Below are 27,704 nucleotides of genomic sequence, written 5' to 3'. Positions count from 1 at the left end.
TAGAAGTATGAAATGACTTCTTCAAACCCAGTATCTTTTCATCACAGCTGAGCAGCAGATTAACTGGCAGTTATGACTTAACCAAAGGTGATAACTTCATTCAACTTCATTGCCCCATCATTGAAATGTTCCCACAACCTATGGATTCAACGTCAAGGTCTCTTCATCTCATGTTCTTGACATTAATTGCTAATCTACTTATTATTATTTTCTTTTTTTTTGTATTTGCACAGTTTGAGGTCTTTTGCACGCTGGTTGAACATCCATGTTGGTGTGGTCTTTCATTAACTCTATTACGGTTATTATTCTACTATTCATTTGTTAAGTGTGCCTGTAAGAAAACAAATCTCAGGGTTGTATATGGTGACATGTATGTATTTTGATAACAAATTTCCTTTGAACAATATAAACCAATAGAGTTGAGAATAATATTTCAAAACACTGATATGGAAGGTACTATTAGTCAAAAGGCTGGGGAAATATACTAACCTGTAATGCAGGAATATAAGTCTTGATATCAAGTTCAATTATTTCACGAGGCAGAGAGAGCACAAAAGTCAGACAGGAAGCTAGTAACTCATCCTTGTACTGTTTCATTCTCAGTGCCAACTACAACAAATAATGTGACAAAGTGTGAGATTTAGCTCATTGTACATAAAATCCCTTATTTGTGCATCAGTCAATACTGTTTACCATTGCCATTTATTGTTTTCATATTATCTTATTTTCTTTATCATTTTAAAATAAAATGTTCATTTCAGATTTCATTGCCCTTGAAATGTATTAAGTACTTGCAAACTTTGAAAGATGCTAAAGCTGGGAGCATGACTTTGTTGCCAGTCAAAGGCTGTTATACAGCAGCTTCATTTTGGCTCACCCATCTGACCCACATCTATTACATAAATTCCAGGCTCTGTTGATTCAGTCTCAGAGCACTCATTAACAATGTATTTGTAAAGGACATATACAGAGCAGGAAGTCTGTATATTTCAACGGCGAGTAGCAATCAGAAAAACCTAGGGCTTATTTTGGTGCCTCTCAGTGTTTTTCATATTCAAGAATATAAAACATGGGAAAAAGTGGCATTATTTCTATCAGATTAATAGAATCCATGATAAAACAAAAAGTTCCTCCAGGAAAACCAGTGCCTCTGCTTGCAATAAAATGATTGAAATACCACTCAATTTACAACGGCTGTAGAAAAGGAATTAATCTTAAAGAGCTTATGATAAGGCAAAATTTTCATTCAACATTTTTTTCAGTTTCTTAACATAAAAATTATCAATTCTTTATTCAGGGTCTAATAACAAGAAATACGCAATTATAATGCTTTGCATGTCTTTTTCAACATGCCCAAAATCAGTTCAATGGGGATGGAGTAAAGCCACCCAGAGAAAGGGAGCAGTGAATATGTGCACAACAAATTCACACAATCAACAATGAGAAAATACATAAATATTCTCTTTCATAATATTAATAGGAATAAATGTGGGCAAAGATATTGGGGATAAATTCTCAGTCCTTCTTAAACATCATGCTTATTCAAGGACAGCAGTAGGGTGCAGTTCATAGAGCTGCAACATCACGTTTTCAGTGGCCCAGTTAGGTGACATCAACATGAATTTTGTATATTCTTTCTGTTCGCCCTGGATGTCCCTGCTTCCTCCCAAATCCAAAGACGTGCACTTGGTAAGTTCTTTAGCCACTGTAATTCGGCCATAGCACGTGGATCAAAAAATCAAAACATAAATTTTCTTTTATTATTCTAATTACCTTATCATCTAACATTTTTAATGACTAAATCTCACATTGCCAGCTTCTTTAAATATTGATTATTCATGTTAGTGCAAAAAATAAGTAATTATACTGGACAACAGATTTTTTTCTAAAGTGTTGATTTCTCAGAATTTTTTTTGTTTATGCTAGGCTGCTTGAAACTCAACTCAAATATAACTTCAGGCAACTTGTATCACGTAAGAAATTGGACAAACAAGAAATTAACTTTTATTGAATATAATGTGTTTAATTGCATAACAGTGCTGATGCATTGCAATAGTTCAACTAAGCTAAAAATGTTTTGTTGATGATTTTCATTTGTACTCAAGTGTCTGAGGCTTCTCATTTAACTGTCCAACAATAATCAGCCAAAATTGATGGATTCCAGTTGCCCTGATACTGTTTCTCCATGCCTACAATGTCTTGGTGAAACCTTTCACCATGCTCATCACTGACAGCCCCAAGATTTGCAGGGAAGAAGTCTAAATGGAAATGCAGAAAATTAATCTTTAGTGACATGTTGTATTTCATGGTTTTGTATGCTTAAAGCACAATGTCAACCAGCTGCACGTAGTCTGGTGTTCTATAGTTGTCAAGTAATCCTTCAACATCCTTGAATGCCTTCCATGTGATTTTCTCCAGTTCCACTGGAAGTTCTTTGAACTGCCTGTCATTGATGACCTGTTTGATTTGTGGACCAATAAAAACACATTTCTTAACCTTGACAACAGTTATCTGAGAAACATATGTCTCAAGTTTCAAAATCCTTCACGGAAATGTATAGCTTTTCTAAAACCTGTCCTGCTACGCAGCCTTTGTCCTGCCTAAGCATGCCCAGGTATGCCTGGACAAGATATTGCGGGCAACACTGTAATTTACTTGAATTATGAATTGAAATAATAGATTATAGTGGATTTTTTTAAATGGTGCATAATAGGGAAATTTCAAGGAGATTTTCATGATGAGCAGCCCAAAATCCAAAAGATACACCCAAAAGTATTTAGGAAGCAAGATCTTTGTTGTCCAGCATTATCAGTGGTTAGCAACAAAAAACCTGCACAGAAGAATTTAACTTTTCCTGCAGTACAAAGATATTCAAAAGCTTTTCTGATGTCTCTTACCTCCTTTCCAAACTTGCCAAATAAAGCAAAGCAGGCAAACTTCTCTGCGTTCTTGGGGCAATGTTTTTGCGATTTTCTGCTAACACCCTAGCAAAACATAAGTTTTCTGATTATCAGAAATGCAATCGAGACCAAAACAGCAAGGCAACATGTAGAGTTGTCACTTTTTCCACACAGAGTACACATGACTGTAGTCACAGAATGTGCAGCAAGGAGCAAGTAGCTGATCCCAAGCTGGCTGTAAAAATCAAAAACAGAGAACATCTGCCAAAGCAGGGAAACAGCTGTTTGTAGCATTCACCAGGCTAGGTGCACAGACCTCTATATTAACATTAATTTATAGAATTGGAAATAGAATTTCAGAATTTGCAAGCATCAACCAATGGGCATGGTAGCTAATAATGAGAAATTTACATGAAGATGTTAAAAACTGGCAGAATGGGCATCTTATTGGCAAACTAATTTTCTCAGACATATACACAAGAGTACAGGAGTGGTCTTTTGCTGCTGTAGCCCATCCACTTCAAGGTGCTGTGCGTTCAGAGACCCTATTCTGCACACCACTCGTGGTTCTTTGAGTTACTGTCACCTTCCCACAATCCTGATTGATAAGTTACAGAACCTGAGCCTCTGTACCTCCCTCTGCAAATGGACTGTCGACTTCCTTACTGGAAGACCATAATTTGTGCCGAATGGTGATATCTACTCCTCGCTGATTATCAACACTGGTGCACCTCAGAGTGTGTGCTTAGCCCACTGCTCTACTCTCTCTATACCCATGGCTGTGTGGCTAGGTATAGCTCAAATACCATCTATAAATTTGCTGATGAGAGCCAGGACATCTTCAAGGAGTGGTGTCTCAGAAAGGCAGCATCCATTATTAAGGGCCTCCTGCCCTTTCTCACTGTTACCATCAGATAGGAGGTACAGAAGCCTGAAGGCACATGCTCAGCGATTCAGGAACAGCTTCTTCCCCTCTGCCATCTGTTTCCTAAATGGACATTGAACCCATGAACACTACCTCACTTTTTCAATATATATTATTTCTGCTTTTGCACAACTTTAATCTCCAATATACATATACTTTTATTTATCTATCTATTCATTCATTCCATTTTATGTATTGCATTGAACTGCTATTGCTAAGTTAACAAATTTCATGACACATGTCGGTGATACTAAACCTGATTCTGATTCTGTCAGCTTAAACCAGTCTGGCCATCCTCCTCTGATCTACCTCATTACAAGGTTTCTTGCCCACTGAACTGCCGCTCACTGGACGTTCTTTTTCCTTTGCACCATTCTCTGGAAACTCTAGAGATCGTTGTATGTGAAAATCCCAAGAAATCAGCAGTTTCTGAGATATTTAGATAGATAGATACTTTATTGATCCCAAAGAAATTGACAGTGCCACAGGAGCATTACAGATATACAAATATTAGAAGAAAGAAAGAATAAAAAAATGTTACCTCAAACAGTCCAACGGGGGGGGGGGGGGGGGGGGGGGGGAGTCATCACTTCCCCAGATATAGGTTGACTCATTATGGCAGAGGGTAAGAATGACCTCATATAGCACTCTCTGGAGCAGCACAGTTAGATACTCAAACCAATCTGTCAGGCACCGACAATCAATCTACGGTCAAAGTCACTTTGATCACATTTCTTCCCCATTCTGAAGTTTGGTCTGAACAACAACTGAACCTCTTGACCATATCTGCATGCTTTTATGCAATGAGTTGCTGCCACACGATTGGCAGATTAGATATTTGTATTAACAAGCAGATGTACAACAGGTGTACCTGCTATAGTGGCCACTGAGTGTATGTTAAGTGGTATATTTAGTTGGAACAAGGAAATCATAAACATTTTCAATAATAATTAACTGAATTATTAGACAGAGGGGAGGCAAAGGGTTTAAAGTAGATACATAAATTAATAATTATGGCGATCTGTATAATAAAGATGTAAAACAGCAAATCAAAGGATGGATTAATTTCCACCGGAACAACATTGGAAAGCACAGAGAAAGTTAAATTGGAATCAAAGTAAGATCACCTTCAGATAACAACGAATGTTCTGCTCTCCATTTTATAAAAAAGGACAATAGTACAGATATTCTCAACTTAGAGGAAACAACTAACACAAAAACATCAGCAGTCGGTGATTTTCTCCAGCAAACGGTGAGGATTGTCCCGATTGGGGTGTATAAATCTATGACACTTTTTTTGGACAGTCTTGGAGAAAATATTTTTGACCTGAGGCAGGAAAGAAAGTGAGATTTTAAGACAGGTAATAGATCCAATATGGATATCAAGAGAAATACCTTATCCCAAGAGCTTTTACAGAGCAGCATAATACCAGATCAGTCTTCTAAAGGTAGAGGATGTGGAATATATTTTATGATTAACTCATCATGGTGGACAGATGTGGCAGTTCTGTTTCATTCCTGTTCAATCGACCTGGAACATCCAGAAATCAGTCATCCTCCATTTTATCTGCTAAGGGAGTGTTCCACAATCCTCCTGGTAGATTCCACCTCAGGCCAATGTCAGACAGCCACTGGAGGAGCTGAGCACTGTGATCCGCAGTCACGAAACAGTACCCCCGCCCCAGACACCTTCCCGGTCAGTGCGGGGGATTTCAACCAGGCCAGCTTGAAGAGGTCTCTGAACAACTACCACCAACATATCACCTGCAGAACCAGAGGAGCCAACGCATTTGGTCACAGTTATGCCACCATCATGCACACTTACTGTGCCATCGAATGGCCGCACTTTAGAAAGTCCCATCATCTGACTGTACTTCTACTCCCAGTGACTGAAGACTGCAGCACCAGTAGTGAGGTATGGTCAAGGTAGGTGGAGAGGCACTTGCAGGACGATATTCAGAAACTCACCTTTGGATCTGAATGAATGCACCACGGTTGTCATCGACTTCATCAAGATCTGTGTGGCTAAGTGTGCCTTCAAGAACATAGTGGACATACCAAAACCAAAAGCCACGGATGAACCAGGGGATTCGTAGTCTGCTGAGGCAAGACCAGTGATCCAAAATCATTCAAGAAGTGCATGTATGACCTACTGAAGGCTACTTTAAGGGCAGAAAAACAATTTCCATAAAGTTAGAGATGGGATCAGATGCACATCATCTCTGGCAGGGTTTGCAGGCCATTCACTACTTCCAAAAAGGTGAAACATATCATCATGAATGGCTGTGATGCTCAACACCTTTCATAAACGCTTTGAAAGGGAAAATAAAACTACGCCTGTGTGAATCCCCGCTGCATCCAGTGAACCTGTGATCTCTGTCTCGGAGGCCGGCATTAGAATATATTTCAAGGTGGTGAACTCTCGAAAGGCACTAGGCCCTGACGGTGTACCTGATAGATCACTGAAAACAACCGGCTGGAGAATTCAAGGACATCTTCAGTCTTTCACTGCTGCAGTTCCCAACTGCTTCAAAAGGGCAACAATCATTATCAACGCCCAAGAAGAGCAGGGAGAGCTGCCTCAACGACTATCGCACAGTTGCACTCACATCTACTGTGATGAAGTGCTTAGAGAGGTTGGTCATGGCTAGAATAAACTCCTCCCTAAGGAAGGACCTGGACCCACTGCAATATAACCACAATAGGTCCACAGTAGGTGCAATCTCACTGGCTCTCCACACTGCCTTGGAATAGCAATTCCTATCAGGCTGCTGTTTTATGATTACAGCTCAGCATTCAGCACAATCAAACCCTCAGTTCTAATCAAAACACTTCAAAACCCAGCAGAATATCAGACGGTGTTAATGAGGCATACAGAAGCAAGATAGATCAGCTGGTTGTGAGATATCACAACAACAGCTTTGCACTAACATCAGTAAGAACAAGGAATTGACCGTGGACTTTAGGAAGGAGAAGACGATGGAACACACAACAGTCTCATTGAGGGATCAGAGGTGGAAAGGGTGAGTAGTTTCAAGTTCCTGGGTGTCACCATCTCTGTAGATCTGTCCTGGTCCAACATAGTGATGCAGTTACAAAGAAAGTACAGTGCAGCTATATTTCGTTCAGAGTTTGAAGAGACTTGGTATGTCACTAAAGACTCTCGCAAATTTCTACAGGCGTACCATGCAGAGCATTCTAACCAGTTGCATCACCATCTGATATGATGGGGTACTGCACAGGATTGCAAAAAGCTGCAGTAAGTTGTAAACTCATTTCCGTCATGGGTACAAGCCTCTCCAGCATCGAGGACACCTTCAACAGACGACACCTCAAAAAGGCAGCGTCCATCATTAAGGACTCCCATCACTCAGGACATGCCCTCTCATCACTGCTATCATCAAGTAGGTGGTACAGAAGCCTGAAGACAATCAACGTTTCAGGAATAGCTTCTTCCCCTCCGCCATCAGATTTCTAAATGGATAACAAACCATACCTCAACTATTACTTTTCCTTTCTTTTTGCACTACTTAATTTATTTTAATATATATTTCTTTTGTAATTTATAGTTCTTTTAATTATTATGTATTGCAATGAAATTGTGCATGGCCAAGTGGTTAAGGTGTTGGTCTAGTGATCTGAAGGTCACCAGTTCAAGCTTCAGCTAAGGCAGCGTGTTGTGTCCTTGAGCAAGGCACTTAACCACACATTGTTCTGCGACAACACTGATGCCAAGCTGTATCAGCCCTAGTGCCCTTCTCTTGGACAACATCGGTGGCATGGAGAGGGGAGACTTGCAACTTGGGCAACTGCCGGTCTCCTATACAACCCTGCCCAGGCCTGCGCCCTGGAAACTTTCCAAGGTGCAAATCCATGGTCTCTCAAGACTAACAGATGCCTATTGCAATGAACTACTAGCACAAAACAATGGATTTCTTGACATATGCCAGTGATGTTGAACTTGATTCTGAATCTGTTACAAAAATCTATTTATTATCTTCACAAAACTAGGTCACATTACTCTAGCACTGGAGTTAAAGACTAGTCTAAAGAAATACTTGGGACCCATTTGCTTATAAAAATGTTCTTCGTTATCTTGTGACTTCAAAGATCTAAATGGAAAAGTGATATAACAGTTCAATTCTACCTATGATCCAGCAATAGGCTCAAATATACCTTAAGCAGACATTTCTAAGTTAGTCAGCTTCCTCATCTCTCAGATGCAGAATAGTTTATTGTGTAAAATGGTAAGAGAAAGAAGAAACTGAAAGGTATTTAATTTCATTACCTGGAAATACTTAATCTTTTTGGCAATTTTCATTACAACTGACAGAAGCTTGTAGAATCCACTGACAAGGGGAAATTGTGTTGATCGCAGAATGAGCTCATGTCCAAATCTGTACATCCAATGTTCAAAGTACTCGGTGTGCTTTTCCAATAACAACTCCCTGATTCAAAAGTGAAGATAATTTTGCTGAAGACAGTCTAAAAAAACAGAACTGTCAGAAAAATAATCTGTGCCAATAAAATTCTCCAGTTTTACACAGATACACAATGTTCTCCAGCGCATCCATGCTATGATGCCACAAGTCTAGACTAAAAGTATTAATAATTATTTGAATAAAGAATATATTTCAAACACAGTGTTAGTTATTTAATAGTAATTATGCACAGAGTAGGCCAAAGTTCGCATTTAGAGCGACTGGGCATGAAATAAATACTATCCAGTTAAATTCCAGTTCTCAGAAATCCATTATTAATTATGGTGCAGAAGAGCATTTTCAAAAGTCAGTCTCAGTGATTGAATTCTCAAGCCATGTAAGTAATCTTATCATGATTCTGAGCTTCAGCTCAAGAAAATCAGACACAATGCACTCTATACAGGTCCAGGAAGGAACACTGTGCTTGTAAGTAGATTCCCTACCAGATAAGACCAATGGTAAAGACCACACTTAACATTAAGAGCTAATTATACATTTATAAGGCAAAGAAACTACTGACTGATTTTAAGTATATAAAAATATATAAAAGCACTGACATACAATATCAATCAAGTCAACGGTTACATATACAGATACGTACAATGTGTTAACAGTATTCAAAAATAATTAAAATGAATTCTTTTCTGCTGCTTTGTTAAGTAATTGCACACTTACCCACAGAATTCTACCAAATTGATGAAGGCAGTGAAGTCCTTTGGTTTAGTTGGGTGCATATTAGCTGCTGGGTCAGATGTGGGAATTACTATGGCACTGCTGATGTCACCCGACCCCTGCAAATCAACCAGGGACCTTCAGTCATGGCATAAGCTTCAACATTTTGTTTTATATTTTCTAAATCAGATTTGCTGGCTATTCATTTAACCATTTCCTGTTATATTTAACTGGGAAATAACAGATCAATTTATGGATGCATACATTAATCAGCAAACCTGTTTTTGGGCAAAGAAATTAAAGAAACATTGCTATGGCTATTGACAATGTTCAAAATTTCTAAAGCTAAAATCAGATTACATATCAGAACAAAGAAAAAGGACATTAAAAAAGTATAATACCCCTTCTTCATTTGGGTTTTGTTTATCCACAGTCAGATCCAATTTCTCAATAATCTTGAGCACTGATTTAATAAACTCATCATACAGCAGGCGATTTAATGACTTCAGGGGTGATTCACTGATCTGCAATGTCTCCTCAATCAATCCGGATACCTTAAATATATATAAGATTTCATGTTTTTCACAATACAGAACATTTGATTCTTTTCAGAATGTAACAAATGACATATCACAATTCAGCCACAATTGCTTGAGGCAGTATTTACCATTTCTTGATAATTTAGGAAAGAAATTGTAGTTTTGCTGCACTTCTACATCTACAGATGGAATATACAAATTACCACCAGAGGCAGGTGAGACACAACAATTCATGTAAACAAAAGCAGCAAAGATTGAAATGAAACTGAAAGGTTAGAGATAAAAGATGGTCAGCATGGCTTTGTCAAAGGCAGGTCGTGCCTTATTGTAGACGGGTTATATTCTGCATGGAGGTTGGTGACCAGTGGTGTTCCTCAGGGATCTGTTCTGGGACCCCTACTCTTCATGATTTTCTGTTCTGGGACCCCTACTCTTCATGATTTTTATAAGTGACCTGGATGAAGAAGTGGAGGGATAGGTTAGTAAATTTGCTGATAACACAAAGGTTGGAGGTGTTGTGGATAGTGTGAAGGGCTGTCAGAGGTTACAGCAGGACATTGATAGGATGCAAAACTGAACTGAGAAGTGGCAGATGGAGTTCAACCCAGATAAGTGTCAAGTGGTTCATTTTGGTAGGTCAAAATGATGAGGAAATAGTATTAATGGTAAGACTCTTGGCAGTATGGAGGATCAGAGGGATCTTGGGGTCTGAGTCCAGAGGACACTCAAAGCTGCTGCGCAGGTTGACTCTGGTTAAGAAAGCATACGATGCATTGACCTTCATCAATCATGGGATTGAGTTTAAGAGCCGAGAGGTAATGTTGCAGCTCTCTAGGACCCTGGTCAGACCCCACTTGGAGTACTGTGCTCAGTTCTGGTCGCCTCACTACAGGAAGGATGTGGAAGCCATAGAAAGAGTGCAGAGGAGATTTACAAGGATGTTGCCTGGATTGGGGAGCATGCCTTATGAGGATAGGTTGAGTGAACTCGGCCTTTTTACTTTGGAGCGATGGAGGGTGAGAGGTGACCTACTAGAGGTGTACAAGATAATGAGAGGTATTGATTGTGTGGATTGTCAGAAGCTTTTTCCCAGGGCTGAACTGGCTAGCACAAGAGGACACAGTTTTAAGGTGCTTGGAAGAAGATACAGAGGAGATGTCGGGGTAAGTTGTTTTTTTTTTTACGCAGAGAGTGGCGAGTGCGTGGAATGGGCTGCTGGCGACGGTGGTGGAGGCAGATACAATAGGGTCTTTTACGAAACTCCTGGACAGGTATATGGAGCTCTGAAAAACGGAGGGCTATGGGTAACCCGAGGTAATTTCTCAGGTAAGGACATGTTCGGCACAGCTTTGTGAGCTGAAGGGCCTGTATTGTGCTGTAGGTTTTCTATGTTTCTAAGCAGATTGTTTTTTAAACTCTCCATTCTGTACTGCACCCATCATTCTGATTCCATTTTGAACAGCATGTTAAAATGTGAGGTGTGAGGCCCTCTGCTGGTTGGTGTTGACCATGCACATTGGGTCTTATGCGAGCCAGGGCAGTACAATATGGAAAGCAAGCTGTTGGCCATGCACCAGGATCCCCCTCTCCATGCAGCTGATGAACCCACAGGAACAGCAGAGGCCGAAACAGTTTGGCACCAGCACCATTGGACTGTGTAGGACTGCCTTAGGGACTCCAGCTCCAGATTTCTCCCCAGGTTTACTTCCAATGCCTTCCCCATGAGTGGGTATAGTTGCAAGGCAGCGGAGGTTTGAGATCAGAGTTTTCCTTCTCCTAGATGAGCTGTCAAACACGGCTGACGAGCCATGTTTGCCTTAAGTAACTGGTTCTACGACTCCAAATACCCGCCTTTGCCCCTTCTCCTGTCAGAAGAAATAGTCCATCATACTTAGCAGCTAAGTGACACATGAAGGCCAGGAACTGGATTTGGTTGTCAAGGGCAACAGCATCGCACCCCATTGGGAGCATTTTATAGATAGTGGGAGCTTATCCCCACTACTCGCCTGGCTATGTCAACCTATGGTTAAAATGTACTAAACTCATATCAGATGAGGATACCTTCATTTTCTCACAGTCTAGCAGGATTCTGAATAAGTCCAAGTAATCCTTATAAGATGGAACTCTCCATTTTCCTGTTGTCACATTGCCACTGGTGCCAGATGACTGCTGTGTATTTGATCCCGGCCCAAGTTTTCCTGTTCCCTCCTAAGGATTTAATTAAAATTTCCATTAGTTAACATCACAATGAGGAAATGTGCTGAGTAAAGATAACACAGAAAAGAAAAATTTTGAACAGCAAGTGTAGGTAATTGATAAGCACGGTCAGCAGAGAAGGTGAAAGCACCAGATGATTTGAATAGAGTCTTAATGCAATTGTGTGGGCCCTTGCTGATACCGGACCTGAAATATTATACACAGTTTTGTTCTCACCAAAGTAAGGATATAGCTGATAAAGGCAAGTACATCTGGATCTTGAGATGTGAGACCAGGCCTGTTCTCTACATTTGAGAATGAGAGGTGATCTTGTTGAAAACTTGAAAATTCTCACAGGGTTCAACAGAGTGGATATAGGGAAGATGTTTCCCTTGGCTCAGAGAAGAATCCACAATGTGCACCACAGCCTCGGGATAAGAAGTCAAATGGTTCAATTTAATATCAGAGAATGCATATAGTATACAACCTGAAATTTTTACTCTTCACCGACATCCATGAAACAAGAAACCACATGGAATAAATGATAGAACCATCAGAACCCCAAAGCCTCCCCAAGCACAAGCATCGCCCCTCTTCCACCTGCACCCCCTCCTCTCCATCAGAAGTACCGACCTCCCTTCCACCATACAAGCAATAGCAAAAGTCTCCCACCCCCAGAGATCTTGACCTAGAGTCCATCGAAAACTACAGTCCATAACCCAGAAGCTCAGACAGGCTCTCTCTCTCTCCATCGAGGGAGAGAGAGGTCACTCCTGCAACAATGAGAATGGAGTCCAACAACTCGCTGTTCCAATGTTACAGTCTTCCGCGTCCACTTATGACAGAAATGAGAGATTTACTCACTCAGAGGAAGGAGAATCTTTGGAGCTCTGTGTCCCCAAGGGGTGCGGCGGCTCTGTCATTGTGCTCATTCCAAAAAGAGATCAATAGATAGCACGAAGACCAAGGAAAATGGGGAGAACGCAGATAAATTAAACTATGGCAGAAAGCCAGTATTGAGTTAATGAATGAAGGAGCAGAATAAAAGGACCTAATATTGATCCTACGATCATCACTATAATGATCCGTGTAAAGCCTTGGCCAGGGTGCGGACTCTCAGGAAATGAGCGCTACTGACCTCCTGTAAAGGCAGCTACCTTGTCCAGCTTTTGTAATCGTTAACTTGTGAAAAAAAAAGCTCAGTGACCTGATTACAGGTACACGGAAAATAAAAAGAAAACCATAATAGATGCTGGGAATGAAACAGAAAATTCCAGAAACACTCAAAAGATTACACATTATCCCTAGTGGGAGATAAACAAGAGATCTTGTGCTTTCCCATTCACCCTATGAGTTTACATTTTAGGGCAATGAATCTCATTGGAACCTTTCAATGGTATTCTGATGAAGGATCAACAACACAATGTTTTCATTCCACTTCTCTCAAACATTGCATGATTAGCTGTTCAGCATTTTCTGCTTCTTTCACCAAAGGGGAAGCCTAGTTGACAATGTACAATGCTTATTAAAAAAAATCACCTCCCCCCCTCGAAGCTTTCATATTTTATTGCTTTACAACCTTGAGTCACCATGGATTTTTCTTGTGTGGTCTGTTTTGTGCTTTTTCGTGATATCATTCCGGAGAACGTTGTCTCATTTTTTAAACTGCATTGTATTTGTGGTTTATAAGTGACAATAAACTGAATCTGAATCTGATTTAATTTGGGTTTTTTCTGACACTGATCAACAGAAGTTGAAGTTGAAGTGAAAACAGATCTCTAAAAAGAGATCTAAATTAATTACAAATTTAAAACACAAAATAATTGATTGCATATGTATTCATCCCTTTTAATATGGCCCACCAAATCATCACTGAAACAACCTCACATAATTAGTTAATTGGAGATCACCTGTGTGCAGTCCAGGTGTTTCAATTGATTGTAGTAAAAATACATCTCGATCTGGAAGGTCCAACTGCTGGTGAGTCAGCATCCTGGCAAAAACTACACTATGAAGGCAAAAAAAAAACACTCCAAGCAATTCCGCAAAAAGGTTATTAAAAAGCACAAGTCAGGAGATGGATTCAAGAAAATTTCCAAGTCACTGAATATCCCTTGTAGTACAGTTAAGTCAATCATCAAGAAATGGAAAGAGTATGGCTCAGTTGTAAATCTGCCCAGAGCAGGAGGTCCTCAAAAACTAAGTGACTATGCAAGAAGGAGATTAGTGAGGGAGGCCACCAAGAGACCAGTAACAACTCTGGAGGAGTTACAAGCTTCAGTGGCTGAAATGGGAGAGACTGTGCATACAATTGTTGCCTGGGTGCTTCACCAGTCACAGCTTTATGGAAGAATAGCAAAGATAAAGCCACTGTTGAAAGAACATCACATGAAATCTTGGCTAGAGTTTGCCAGAAGGCAAGTGGGAGACTCTGAAGTCAGCTGGAAGAAAGTTCTATGGTCTGATGAAACCAAAATTGAGCTTTTTGGCCATCAGATTAAACACCATGTTTGGCGTAGGCCAAATGCCGCACATCATCAAAAACACACCATCCCTACCATAAAGCATGCTGGTGGCTGCATCATGCTGTGGGGATGCTTCACTGCAGCAGGCCCTGGAAGACTTGTGAAGGTAGAGGGTAAAATGAATGCAGCAAAATACAGGGAAATTCTGGCGGAAAACTTGATGCAGTCTTCAAGAGTACAGTGACCTCGGAGAAGATTTGTTTTCCAGCAAGACAATGACACCAAGCATAAAGCCAAAGATACACAGGAATGGCTTAAAAACAACAAAGTTGTTGTCCTGGAGTGGCTGGAGTGACCTCAATCCAATTGAGAATTTGTGGCTGGGCTTGAAAAGGGCTGTTCACTCACAATCCCCATGCAATCTGACAGAGCTTGAGCAGTTTTGTAAACAGAATGGGGAAAGCTTGCAGTGTCCAGATGTACAAAGCTGATAGAGACCTATTCAAACAGACTCAGTGCTGCAATTGCTGCCAAAGGTTCATCTACTAAATAATGACTTGAAGGAGGTGAGTAAAGTGGTGCTAGAAAGTTTGCGAACAATGTAGAATTTTCTCCAATTCTGCATAAATATGACATAAAACGTGACCAGATCTTCATGCAAGTTCTAAAATTAGATAAAGAGAACACATTTAAATCAATATCACGAAAAAACATTATGCTTGTTCATTTATTTATGAGAAAAATGATCCAATTTATTTGTTGAAACAAGTATGTAAACCTTAGGGTAATGCCTTCGACAAAAAGCTATTTGGAATCAGGTATACTAATCAACGAGGTGAGTTTGGAGGTGTGATTGGTGCCTTGCCCTATAAAAAAGACACACAAAGTCAGGTTACTGACAGAGTCTGCTCTTCTCAAGAAAGATCTGCTTATATGCACCACGCTTCGATCAAAACAACTTTCAGAGGACCTTAGAGAAGAAGAATTGTAGATATGCATGAAGCTGGAAAAGGCTACAAAGGCATTTTCAAAGACCAGAGTGTTCAGCAGTCCACAGTAAGAGAAATTGTCCACAAATGGAGGAAATTTAGTACTGTTGCTACTCTCCCAAGGAGTGGGAATCCTGCAAAGATCACATCAACAACACAATGTGCAATGCTGAAGAAGGTGAAAAAGAACCCAAGGGTAACAGCAAAAGACCTGCAGAAATCTGCTAAAGTGTCTGTTCATGTGTCCACTATCCGAAAACACTGAACAAGAATGGTGTTCATGGAAGGACACCACAGAGGAGACCACTGCTCTCCAAAAAAGACACTGCTGCATGTCTCAAGTTTGCAAAGGACCACCTGGCTATTCTACAACGCTTCTGGGACAACATTCCGTGGACAGATGACACAAAAGTTGAACTTTTTGGCATAAGTGCAGATTGCTATGTTTGGAGGAAAAAGGGCACCAACACTAAAACCTCCTCTCAACTATGAGGCACGGTGGAATGAGCATCATAGTTTGGGACTGCTTTGCTACCTCGGGGTCTGGACAGCTTGCAATTGTTGCAAACAATCAATTCAAACTTGCATCAGGGCATTTTACTGGAGAATGTCAGGATAGCAGTCCATCACCTGAAGCTTAATAGAAGTTGGATAATGCAACAAGACAATGGTCTGAAAGACCAGAGTAAATCAGCAACAGAATGGTTTAAAAAGAAGAAAATTTGTGTTTTGGAATGACCAAGTCAAAGTCCTGACCTTAATCCGAAAGAAATGTGGAGGAAGGACCTGAAGCAAGCAGTTAGACCATAAGACATCAGAGCAGAATTAGGCCATTCAGCCCATCAAGTCGGCTCTGCCATTCCATCATGGCTGGTCCTGAATCCCATACTCAATCCCATACACCTGCCTTCTTGCAATATCCTTTGATGCCCTGACCGATCTGGAAATTTTTGCCTTAAATATACCCACAGACTTGGTTTCCACTACAGTCTGTGGCACAGCATTCCACAAATTTGCTACTCTCTGGCTAAAAAAATTCCACTTGACCTGTTCTAAAAGATCACCCCATAACTTTGAGGCTGTGCTCTCTAGTTCTGGATGCCCCACCACAGGAAACATCCTCTCCACATCCACCCTATCTAGTCCTTTCAACATTCAATCTGTTTCAATGAGATCCCCACACATTCTTCTAAATTCCAGTGAGTACAGGCCCAAAGCTGCCAAATGCTCCTCATATGTTAACCCCTTCATTTCCAGAATCATCCTCGTGAACATCCTGTGGACTCTCTCCAAAGCCAACACATCCTTTCTGAGATATGAGACCCAAAACTGTTGGCAATATTCCAAGTGCAGCCTGACTCGTGTCTTACAAAGCCTCAGCATTATCTCCTTGCTTTTATATTCTATTCCCCATGAAATAAATGCCAATATTGCATTTGCCTTCTTTAGCACACAGTTAACCTGCAAATTAACCTCCAGGGAGTCTTGCATGAGGACTCCTAACCCCCTCTGCACCTCTAATGTTTGAACCTTCTCCCCATTTAGATAATATTCTGCTCTATTGTTTCTTTTACCAAATACATTATCATGCATTTCCCAACACTGTATTCCATCTGCCACCTTTTTGCCCTTTCTTCCAATTTGTCTTAGTCGTGCTGCAATCGCTTTGATTCCTCAGCACTACCTACCCCGTCACTCATCTTCGTATCATCCGCAAACTTTCCACAAAGCCATCAATTCCACTTCCAAATCATTGACAAACAATGTGAAGAGTAGTGGTCCCAGTACTGACCCCTGAGGAACACCACTAGTCACTGGCAGCTAACCAGAAAAGACCCCTTTCCCCCCCACTCACTGGCTCCTGGCTGTCAGCCATTCCTCTATCCATGCCATTATCTTTCCTGTAACGCCATAGGATTTTATCTTGTTAAGCAGCCTTATAAGGTGTGGCCCCTTATCAAATGCCTTCTGAAAATCCAAGTAAATGACAATTTTCACATCACATGCCAATGATAAGAAACCTGATTCTAATCCACCACCTCTCCTTTGTCCACTCTGCTCGTTACTTCCTCAGAGAACTCTAACAGATTTGTCAGGCAAGATTTCCCTTTACAGAAACCATGCTGACTTTGATTTATTTTATCATTAATCTCCAAGTACCCTGAAATCTTATCCTTCATAATAGGCTCCAATACTTTCCCAACCATTGAGGTTAGGCTAACTAGCCAGTTCATGCAAGGAAGCCCACCTACATCCCGGATTTGAAGCAGTTTTGTAAGGAGAAATGGATTAAAATTCCTTCAACCCAATGGAGTTTGGAAGCATCCAAGTGAGAAATTGTACTTGACAGATCAAGGAGAAATCAGAGATCTGAGTCTGTTGAAGCCAATTCTTCGACAATCAGACTGATTGAACACAGAGAACATGAGCAAGAAGGAATTGAGTTTACAAAGTGTAAAGCGACAAGGTCAACTGATAAAGGACTTTAGCATTTTCAGGTTAGAAAACTGACAACATATTATAAATGTACCTTATCAACAGATACTACCTCTGACACTTTGTTGTTAATATACAAATCCTTCACATGAAATTCTTCTCTTCATGGTATTTTAACAGACATTGATCCAGTGAAATTTTATGCAAGAATCCCCTAGTTTGTCTGAAATAAATTCAATGCTAATGTTTTTTACTTGACAGCCCATAGTCAACAATATGACCTTAGTGCAACGGTTAATGTCTGCTGCTCAGTGAAGGAGATCATGCAAATTTTTCTTACCCCGGGAAGTAGGACTGGCTTTGAACACACGCGAATCAGACCCTGATGCACTGAAACACAATTTTAAACAAACTTGAATCAACAGGTCAATAAACTCAAGAACCAAATTAATTCCCAAATTTATTTGGCCAACTTCAATAATTCTGTCAGACAATAAATGGAAAATCACCCTATGTAAACGCAACATAATTCACAGTTTAACAAGTCACCAAATGGCATTAATTCTTTTAATTTGCATTCACAGTTACAAATTTTCCCCCTGCATGTAAAACCTTCTTGCTCCACTGCCAAATATCAAAATTCCCCCAGCACCTTTTTCCAGTTTGACACAAAAATAATGGAAGCATTTTAGTGACTGTAAATCAAAACATTAAACTCATTTGCAATTTGTTAAGAGAGTTCTAATTTCCTAAATTTTCACAAAAAAATTGTGAACAATGTTCTCATTGTTCCTTTCAGAAGGCCAAGGATCATTTATTAAAGCACAATAACTCCAGTCATCCTTGATGTTCACCCCATTTAAAATAGAAACCTTTCCATAAGACCAGAAGACATTACAGCAGAAATCGATCATTCCACCCAACGAATCTGCTCCATTAAGTGATCATGTTTATCCATTTTCCACACATCTCCATTCTCCTGGAATCTCTCCGTAACCTTTCACACCCTGACATCAACCTCCACCTTAAATATGTCCAATGACCTGGCCTCCACAGCCTCCTGTGGCAATGAATTCCGCACTCTGGCTAAAGAAATTCCCCCTGACCTCTGTTCTAAATGGATATCCCTCTATTCTGAGGTTGCGCCCTCTACACTGGTCCTAGATGCCCATTAGACTCTCTACATCCACTCTAATTAAGCCTTTCAACATTCGATAGGTTTCAATGAGATTCCCCCTCATTCTTCTAAATTCCAGGCGTACAGGCCCAGAGTCAAACATTCCTCATATGATAAGCTTTTCATTCCCAGAATCATTTTTGTGAACCTCCTTTGAACCCTCTCCAACGTTAGCACATCCTTTCTTAGACAGGGGACCCAAAACAGCTCACAATAATCCCAGTGTGGCCTCATCAGTGCCTTATAAAGCCTCAACATTACTTCACACACAAAATGCTGGTGGAACACAGCAGGCCAGGCAGCATCTATAGGGAGAAGTGCTGTCGACGTTTCGGGCTGAGACCCTTCGTCAGGACTAACCGAAAGGAAAGATAGTAAGAGATTTGAAAGTAGTGGGGGGGAGGGGGAAATGCGAAATGATAGGAGAAGACCGGAGGGGGTGGGATGAAGCTAAGAGCTGGAAAGGTGATTGGCAAAAGTGATACAGAGCTGGAGAAGGGAAAGGATCATGGGACGGGAGGCCTCGGGAGAAAGAAAGGGGGTGGGGGGAGAAGCACCAGAGGGAGAACAGGCAGAGTGATGGGCAGAGAGAGAGGAAAAAAAAACAACTAAGTATGTCAGGGATGGGGTAAGAAGGGGAGGAGGGGCATTAACGGAAGTTAGAGAAGTCAATGTTCCCCCCCCTTTCTTTCTCCTGAGGCCTCCCGTCCCATGATCCTTTCCCTTCTCCAGCTCGGTATCACTTTCGCCAATCACCTTTCCAGCTCTTAGCTTCATCCCACCTCGTCCGGTCTTCTCCTATCATTTCGCATTTCCTCCTCCTCCCACTACTTTCAAATCTCTTACTATCTTTCCTTTCGGTTAGTCCTGACGAAGGGTCACGGCCCGAAACGTCGACTGTGCTTCTCCCTATAGATGCTGCCTGGCCTGCTGTGTTCCACCAGCATTTTGTGTGTGTTGTTGTTTGAATTTCCAGCATCTGCAGATTTCCTCATGTTTTCTCAACATTACTTCCTTGCTTTCACATTCTTGTCCTCTCGACATGAATGCTAATATTGTATTTGCCTTCCTTACCACCAATTCAACCTGCAAGTTAAACTTTGGCAAGTTAACCTCCCAAGTCCCATAGCATCTCAGATTTTAGAATGTTCTCCCCGTTTAGAAAATAGTCTACATTTTTATTCATTTTACCAAGGTGCATGACCATACACTTTCTGACACTGTATTACATCTGCCACCTCTTTGCCTTTCTCCTAATCTGTCTAAGTTTTTCTGCAGCATCCCTACTACCTTCAACACTACCTGCCCCTCCACCTATCTTCATATCATCTGCAAACTTGGCCACAAAGCCATCAATTCCATCATCCAAATCACTGACATACAACGTAACAACCGAGCCCTGCAGAACACCACTTGTCACCAGCAGCCAATCAGAAAAGGCTCCCTTCATTCCTGCTCTTTGTTTCCTGCTTTATCCATGCTAGTATTATAGTCGTTATTCCTTTGCAAACTAACTACATCTTCAACATTGATGTGCATTAAGAAACCTTAGGGAATATTTTGCTAATCATGTCATATGGAAAAGTGGCAGTTTAATATATTTATGGGAGTGAACAATTACACTGACCTACTGTGCTGATAAAACTCCAGAACATCGGGCCTTTTCCAGCCAAAGCAATAAAGAGTTTAACAATGGATTGACAACAAACTGGTTGCATCTTTGTGCTGTATTGTGGGAAGCCATCCATCTGAACCACTATTAGACGTTCTAACACCGATGTATAAACTCCAGGGACCTGAAGAAGAAGAAAAAATTCCAATCATAGATGTAAACTCTGCATTTTTCAATAAATTTCTCATTTCAAACAGCTGAAGCAGAAATTTTTGTTCTCTGATAATTTTTAAATATTTTAAAAATGAAGGTATTTTAGAAGTGCAAACACGAGGAAATCTGCAGATGCTGGAAATGCAAACAACACACACAAAATGCTGGTGGAACACAGCAGGCCAGGCAGCATCTATAAGGAGAAGCACTGTCGATGTTTCAGGCCGAGATCCTTTGTCAGGATGCTGCCTGGCCTGCTGTGTTCCACCAGCATTTTGTGTGTGATATTTTAGAAGTCTTGCTTTTGGTCAATTTCTGAGAGTACTTTGTTAATCAGGAACATGAATGACTAAGGTATTCCTTGCACGAATCTTGACAAATGCACTGGTGCACATGGTTTCTATGCCACAGGGACTGGATCCAGTGGTATACAAGATACTTTTTTGTAAACTAATTTTAAGAAATAAAGTCACAATTTAATTCTAGCTATTAAAATATAATTTAAAATCAAATTATGGGTGCAAATGAAACTGAAAGTAAGATAAAAATTTCATTAACAAAAGACAAACATGGAATGTTTCTGAAGGAAACAACATTAGATATACATACCTTGTCAATGTGGAAGATGACATATGCAATGGAGTCTAAAAAACTGGGAAGCTGATAAATATTGTCATCTTCAGTATCTGCTTCTGTAAGATACATCTGTTTACAACGCTGAATCAACTCTGTGTACATGAAGTCAACGTGTTCTGAGTCAACAGCCTTACAGGGCTAAAATGATAGAGAAAGCATTAAAATTAAATAACCTTTAGACTCTATTAATTTTAGTGCATTCATTGTAAAGTTAAGACAAGAACCAAAGTGCAATTATTTAAAAATATTGTAAAACTTGTTGATGTTAATGTCTTTAATATTTCTGATTAATTTGTTACATCACTAGCCCTTTAGAACTGTTCTGTACTTTGTCGAATCAAGTCCTTTCACAAAGCATCCAGAACCAATGATATTAACCCACCCTCTCCCTCTAGTCATGTACCTGCCTCAAATATTTCTCAGTTTTCCTTAAAAATGCAACTGTCCAACTCACCCTTGTTTCATTGTGCTAACAATTTATTCTTATATTAAGAATCTATCTTCATCTTTTCAGGCAGAGCATTCCAAATCTTGATTGGTTGCATTAAAACTCTCAAAACCCAAAAAGGTCAATGTAAATTGTCAAAAGCCGAGAAGACATCAAAGTGATGCACGTACACTGTGCAACTGGTAAAACACTGAGCTTTTATAATGATAATACAGAGCGTAGTGGATAAAATTAATACTTTTTTTTAGGGAGGAGTTGATATACAGTTCCATAATAAGCAAAATAAAATAAATAAAATAAAACAGCTGAAATAATTTGCGGGAGGAAGCGAGAGGTGGTGACATAAATGGATCTTGAACAGAGGGAAGATCAATGGATCCCAGAGTTTATTTACAACATGCAAAGTGAAAATAAAGGAGGAAAGCAGAAGATAAAACTATACAAATTAATGGTGAACAAAATACAAGATGCTGGAGAAATCAGTGGGTGAGACAGCACCGGAAATAGGGAAATATATAGTTGATGCTTTCAGACGGGCCCCTTCAACTGGACTTGATGTGAAGGGTCTCTACTGAAATTGATGACTGTCAATTTTCCTCCACAGATGCTGCCTAATCTGCTGAGTTCATCCACCATCTTGTCAGTTGCGTCAAATTCTAGCATTTGCTGTCTCTTACATCCAGAAATCAATGGTGAGATTGTAATTAGAATAAGATGTCTTTAAGAAGATGATGAAACAAAGATGATACAGAACAATTCATGATGATGTGGCGGGAATGAGCACTTCCACTGTCATTAAAAAGGCAATTAAACTGACACTTCATGAGGAAAAGTAAAGTTCAAAAGAAATGAGATAATCAAAACTAGAAGAAAAACAAAAGCAACCTGGTAGAAGTAGATAATACTGGACTTTATATGAGGGTACTGCAAATTAATAATCTATATGATATAATTAAATACTACTTTTGTATTTATCTCTTCATATTTAACGTTTGCCAACATTTGTAATGATATTCAATACAATTACGTGCCCAGAGAAGAAAAAATCATCTACTCACAATTCTGCTTAATATATTTTCTAAACTCAGCAAGTATCTTGCTCTTATAAAAATAAACTCAATTGGTATAATTGCTCGGCACTATGAAATCATTCCGATTTCTTAATCCTCTGTTAAAGATCATGTGCTAAAAATGCAACAAAATTTATAAATATACTCAATAACAACAATGGAGTGCCTTAAATTCTGTTATAAACAGTGCAAATATTCTCTTCCCCGAAACTTAATCAGTAAATTAGACATCTTACAAAACTCATCAACCATTCTTTGGAATCTCAGTAAAACTGCCAGTTAAATCAAGTAAATTTTACTTGTGGGACCAAACTTCAACAGCAGGGAAATTATACATTTGAAGTTCCACTTGTTGAGATAGTGGCAGATAGCTTTCATTCTCTCACAGCTCACTTACTTAGAATGACATCCAATTACTGAAACACACTTTTCCTGTAAAGTGTGATTAACTTTACACAAATATTCCTATTTATGTACTTTATAAATACAAAGGAGGAGCTCACATAACAACTTAGAAACATACCGCTGCAAAAAGTCCATATCCTCGAATAGCAATTGAGAGTTCTTTATTGCTTGATTCCATTGTCCGGATTATGTTATAAAACTGTGCCATAAAGTACTGCAACTTATCTTTATGCACATGTGCATTTTCTGCCACTTGTAATGCAATCTGTGTATGAAAAAGACAAAACAAATTAATTGTTTTACCTACTTTCATGTACACTGTTGTAATCTAGGAAAAGTTGTGGTCCGAGTTGTGTGTGAATGTATCGGTAAATAAGACTACTGGTCATAATATCCTCTAATGCAGCCTTACAGAATTTTTCACCTCTGGAAAAACAGTTTCAAAGGGAAGGGCAAAAATTAGGCATTCTGTTTAATTAGCATCCATTTCAACACCGTCAACTTTACAGTTATATCTAAGTGCAAACAGGTTACAATCATACAGATCCTGGACACCCTGATACTAATTGAATAAACGTACATCTACATTTTCAGAATGAAATAATTGAAGATCCAAAAGTGAAAAGAACTTGAACATGCAAATGGTAAAATATCAATTAAGGGAGTAGTTCTACTTTAATGGAAAAGTAAATACATAATATTGAACAATTATATTTTTGCACTGAGAAGATAGATTAGTGCTCATAGTTAAATGTCAATAACATGGTCAATTAAGACCATAACAACTACAAACTACTAAAATGGTTGACAGACCACTGGAGTTTATTTCTGTAGGGCTAGAATTAATAACAATGAAGTTTTGCTAACTGTATCTACCTATAATGCCTGGTAAACAACACACTAAAAGTGACAATGCAGACAAATAAAACCATAAACAAAAAGCACATAAATAGCAGGATTTGTTTTTGAGAAGATAAATACTGCCAAATTTTTTATAGAATTCAGTTAATCTCAAATTTGTAGTACTGTGAAGATTGTCACCTCTTCATAATACAGAAAACATGCATTGGAAAGGTATTTGAACAAATCCAAAACTGAGGAAACTGAATCTCAGGAAAACATAAGCAGGATCTGAGCACGATATACTCACTAGTACTGAGTTCAAGACTTTACCTAAAAGGTGTTTAGAACGTGGAGGGTGCTATGAGTTTGATGAAATGTTTTGTATAGAGGCGTAGATGGGAAAGACAGATAGGCAAATTGGGCAGAAAGGAATATTACTAGAATTAGATGAAGAGGAATGAGGAGAAGCTTGTGAAGAGGAAAAAGCAATATGAACCTGTTGTGCGGAATAACCACTTTTTTTTGTGCAGGTTAATTATTATGAAACAGGTTCCAAATCAAATCTGCAATTTAACTGGGAAAATGCCACTCCTTCTTGTAGTATATCATCATAATCTTTGCTGAGGATACAAAGACATGTGAGCAAACGGAAACCACCCTGTCGTATTTTGAAGCATATTAAATGGAAATTTATTTTATTGATTTATGTCAGATATGTATTAGAATACCGAAGTAAGGAAGATTAATTACCTCTTTAAGGAAACTCTCAAGAGCAGCATTGCCTGCTTTTTTCATCTCAGCATTAGTATGGCCACACCATACTGACATTGCTTCAAAAAGGACTTGATAGTTGTCTAGGAGGTAGCTGCTGAATTGGTTAGAATGCGATGCAAATAGACGCATTCCAGCTGTACAAAAGATATTAAAAAATACACAATAAAATCTTGAATATCCTACAATGATTTATATTTAATTCCCTCTTCCTAATGCAATAATACACATGGTTCAAGACAAATTGATCAATGGGAGAAATGAGTGGTTAGACGGAAATTACATAATGTGATGTGATTGAACCATACAGACTATCCAGACTGGCCAGATGGAAATCAGCTTTACATCGAGTGCATGGGAAATACTAAATGATTTTCATTCCCAGTCACTATCCAGTGAGCTTTGCTGGAAGTTAACATTCACACACATACAATGAGGACAGGATGAACTGCTATAGCCTCTGCACTTCAACAGCCGACCCATTCTTAGGGGTCAACCTTATATTAAGAACACGCTCTAAGGCAAGTTCTGGAAGACGTACAAAATCCATACCTTAGGATGCATGAACACCTTCAATAATAGACAAGTGAGGGAAGCAATGGCTATGTTTCAAGTATTCAAATTCCCTATCTTGATGGTACAGTAGACCTTCACCAATTCTCTTCTTTCGATAATCCGGCACTGATTTCAAATTTCCTGGGCCACCGTACCAATCTGCTGTGTATTGTTTTGGTTGCGCTAGACCTATTCACGTGTTAGCGCGCTCTTGTAAGCATACACAGGCAATTCCTGCTTGTTTTCCTGCATTTGTTAACATCATTTGCTCTGTTTTTTAGCCCCAACTATGGCTCCAATGAGTAAAGGAAATGCACCTCGTGCTGTGAAGCGAAAACACCGCACATTATCCATTAAAGATAAGGTTGAACTCTTGAGAAAACAGGACAGTGGTCTATCGGTGGAAAGCTTGTGCGGTTCAAGATGGCGGCGCGACGCAGCTTGCAGTGGCCACTCCAGAGCTGAAATATTATTTGTTTTATTTGTGAAGTGGGGTGCCGTGCGCAATCCTAATCTGATGAAAAACGGACGTGGGAGCACGGAGAAACATCTGAAAATCTCCAGGAAGACCTTCTTCGTTGCTGCTGCTGCTGTGAGGTCCGGGACTCTGCTAGGAAGAACAGGCCCCCAGTCCTCGGGGTCGCGTTGCCGGTGGCCGTTGGCGGGGGCATCTTAATACACTCGGCAGAAGATGGTGCTCGGAGAAGCTATACTTGAGGTGATGGTCATCGGCTCGGAGGTTCGATGGACTTGAAGTCCGCTGCGGTCAGGTCGCTGTCAGTGTGTGCGGTGTCTGCGAGGCTGGGTTCGATGGAGCTTTCGTTGCGTGCTGCGTATGCAAGGCTGAGTCGGGCGGCGCCGTGGAAGTCCATAGCGGGGGTATTCCCTTCTGCCACCTGCGTGGGATGACAAGTCTATCGGGACCCTGAGGACTTGTGGAAACTGTGTGGTGGTTCCTTTCGAACTTAAAGTCTTTTAACATCTTGGACTATTTTCACTGTGCCCATGGTCTGTTTTTTTTTATCAATTATGCTATTGTTTGCACTGTTGTAACTGTGATTTTGTGCAGGTCTTGTAGCTTTAGTTTTTGGTCTTGTTTTGTCTGGTAGATTTGGAGCTTCTTTCCGGGGAACGCGCTAAGATGGTAGCGCGATATTAATATGCAGCAGCCTCTCCGGACTCTGGATTTGGGGATTGCCAAACATTATGTGGATTTTCTGGTGTAGTCTGTTTTGTCATGTGCTTTTGTGATATCATTCTGAAGGAACATTGTCTCATTTTTTAACTGCATTGCATTTGTGGTTTCTAAATGACAATAAACTGAATATGAATGTTACAACATTGGCTCTTCCAGTGTACAATATGAAGAGACAGAATGAAAAACTGCTACATTATTTTGCTGATAGTGGCTCAAAGGAACGGATGTGCGTAAGAAAAACAATGAAAGACGGAAGAAGTTCGGAACTAGATAAAGCGCTGATAATGTGGTTTAATCTTCGTGTAAGTGAAGGTGTTGAATTATCTGGAGATACGGTGAAGGAACAAGCAGAAGTGTTTCATGAAGAACTAGGACTAGATTATGAGTGTGACTATAGTGAAGGCTGGCTTCATTGGTTCAAGCAGCGTCAGGCTTACAGTTTCGTGCAGTGTGTGGTGAAAAACGTTCAGCAGACAAGGAAGCAGCAGCAGAGTTTGTTAAAGAAACTGTTGTGCCAGTTTCAGCACCTGATGCTTCACTCATTTTTCAAGATGAAGATGTTGATGATCCTGACAACCCCACACTTGCAGACATGTAACTTTGCCTGAAGGTATATTAAACGTCTCACTTTAGAAGCAGAAGTGCTCAACTGTTCTGAATGAGTTAATTCCTGTACATTTACCTGTACCCTTTATTTTATCTGTACCTGTACAGTATATTACTTTATTAAAATTTCACATGCTACTCATTTAATATTTCTGTTTCATTATTATCTAACTTGTACTAATTTACACGATATTTTAAAGGTATGATGAGGCGGTTAGCTATTGCTTAACGTGATCCTTCTGTAATTCGGTGTTTTCACTAATCCGGAACTCCTCAGGTCCCAATGGTGCCGGATTATAGAAGGTCAACCTGTATTAATATTTTCTTCACTTCTACAACTTGCCACAGTTACATTCAATAATACCAGAATATTAAATCCATTACTCCATGAAATTGGAGCAAATGAACTTCAGGTTGTTATTATTATGTCAAATGCAAAGAGGCGATACAAAATAAAGAAACCTTACCTAAAGGAACAGCATATCGCTTCATGTCAGTCTGGTAAAAGAAACATACATAAGTTGACAAATTATGGCATTACTGACCGATTAGAGTTGCTTTCTGAAC

General features: G+C 39.8%; 1 protein-coding gene across 1 annotated transcript in view; it reads right to left on the bottom strand.

Moving 5' to 3' along the window:
* Positions 1-27,704, bottom strand: part of prkdc (protein kinase, DNA-activated, catalytic subunit) — a 236,238-nt gene that overhangs the window by 182,738 nt on the left and 25,796 nt on the right. The window contains exons 9-20 of the mRNA XM_073042713.1: positions 27,605-27,635; positions 24,758-24,915; positions 23,283-23,429; positions 21,215-21,379; positions 20,408-20,576; positions 17,944-17,993; positions 11,579-11,725; positions 9,380-9,532; positions 8,982-9,097; positions 8,114-8,273; positions 2,898-2,984; positions 490-609 (exon numbers count right to left, since the gene is read on the bottom strand). Coding sequence (XP_072898814.1) covers positions 490-609; positions 2,898-2,984; positions 8,114-8,273; positions 8,982-9,097; positions 9,380-9,532; positions 11,579-11,725; positions 17,944-17,993; positions 20,408-20,576; positions 21,215-21,379; positions 23,283-23,429; positions 24,758-24,915; positions 27,605-27,635 — 1,503 coding nt within the window. The remainder of the gene's footprint in view (positions 1-489; positions 610-2,897; positions 2,985-8,113; positions 8,274-8,981; positions 9,098-9,379; positions 9,533-11,578; positions 11,726-17,943; positions 17,994-20,407; positions 20,577-21,214; positions 21,380-23,282; positions 23,430-24,757; positions 24,916-27,604; positions 27,636-27,704) is intronic.

Source organism: Hemitrygon akajei, chromosome 1 (assembly GCF_048418815.1).
Source record: "Hemitrygon akajei chromosome 1, sHemAka1.3, whole genome shotgun sequence".
Taxonomy (NCBI): domain Eukaryota; kingdom Metazoa; phylum Chordata; class Chondrichthyes; order Myliobatiformes; family Dasyatidae; genus Hemitrygon; species Hemitrygon akajei.
Note: the sequence above shows the minus strand (reverse complement) of the source record. Positions and strands in the feature narration are given on the sequence as shown.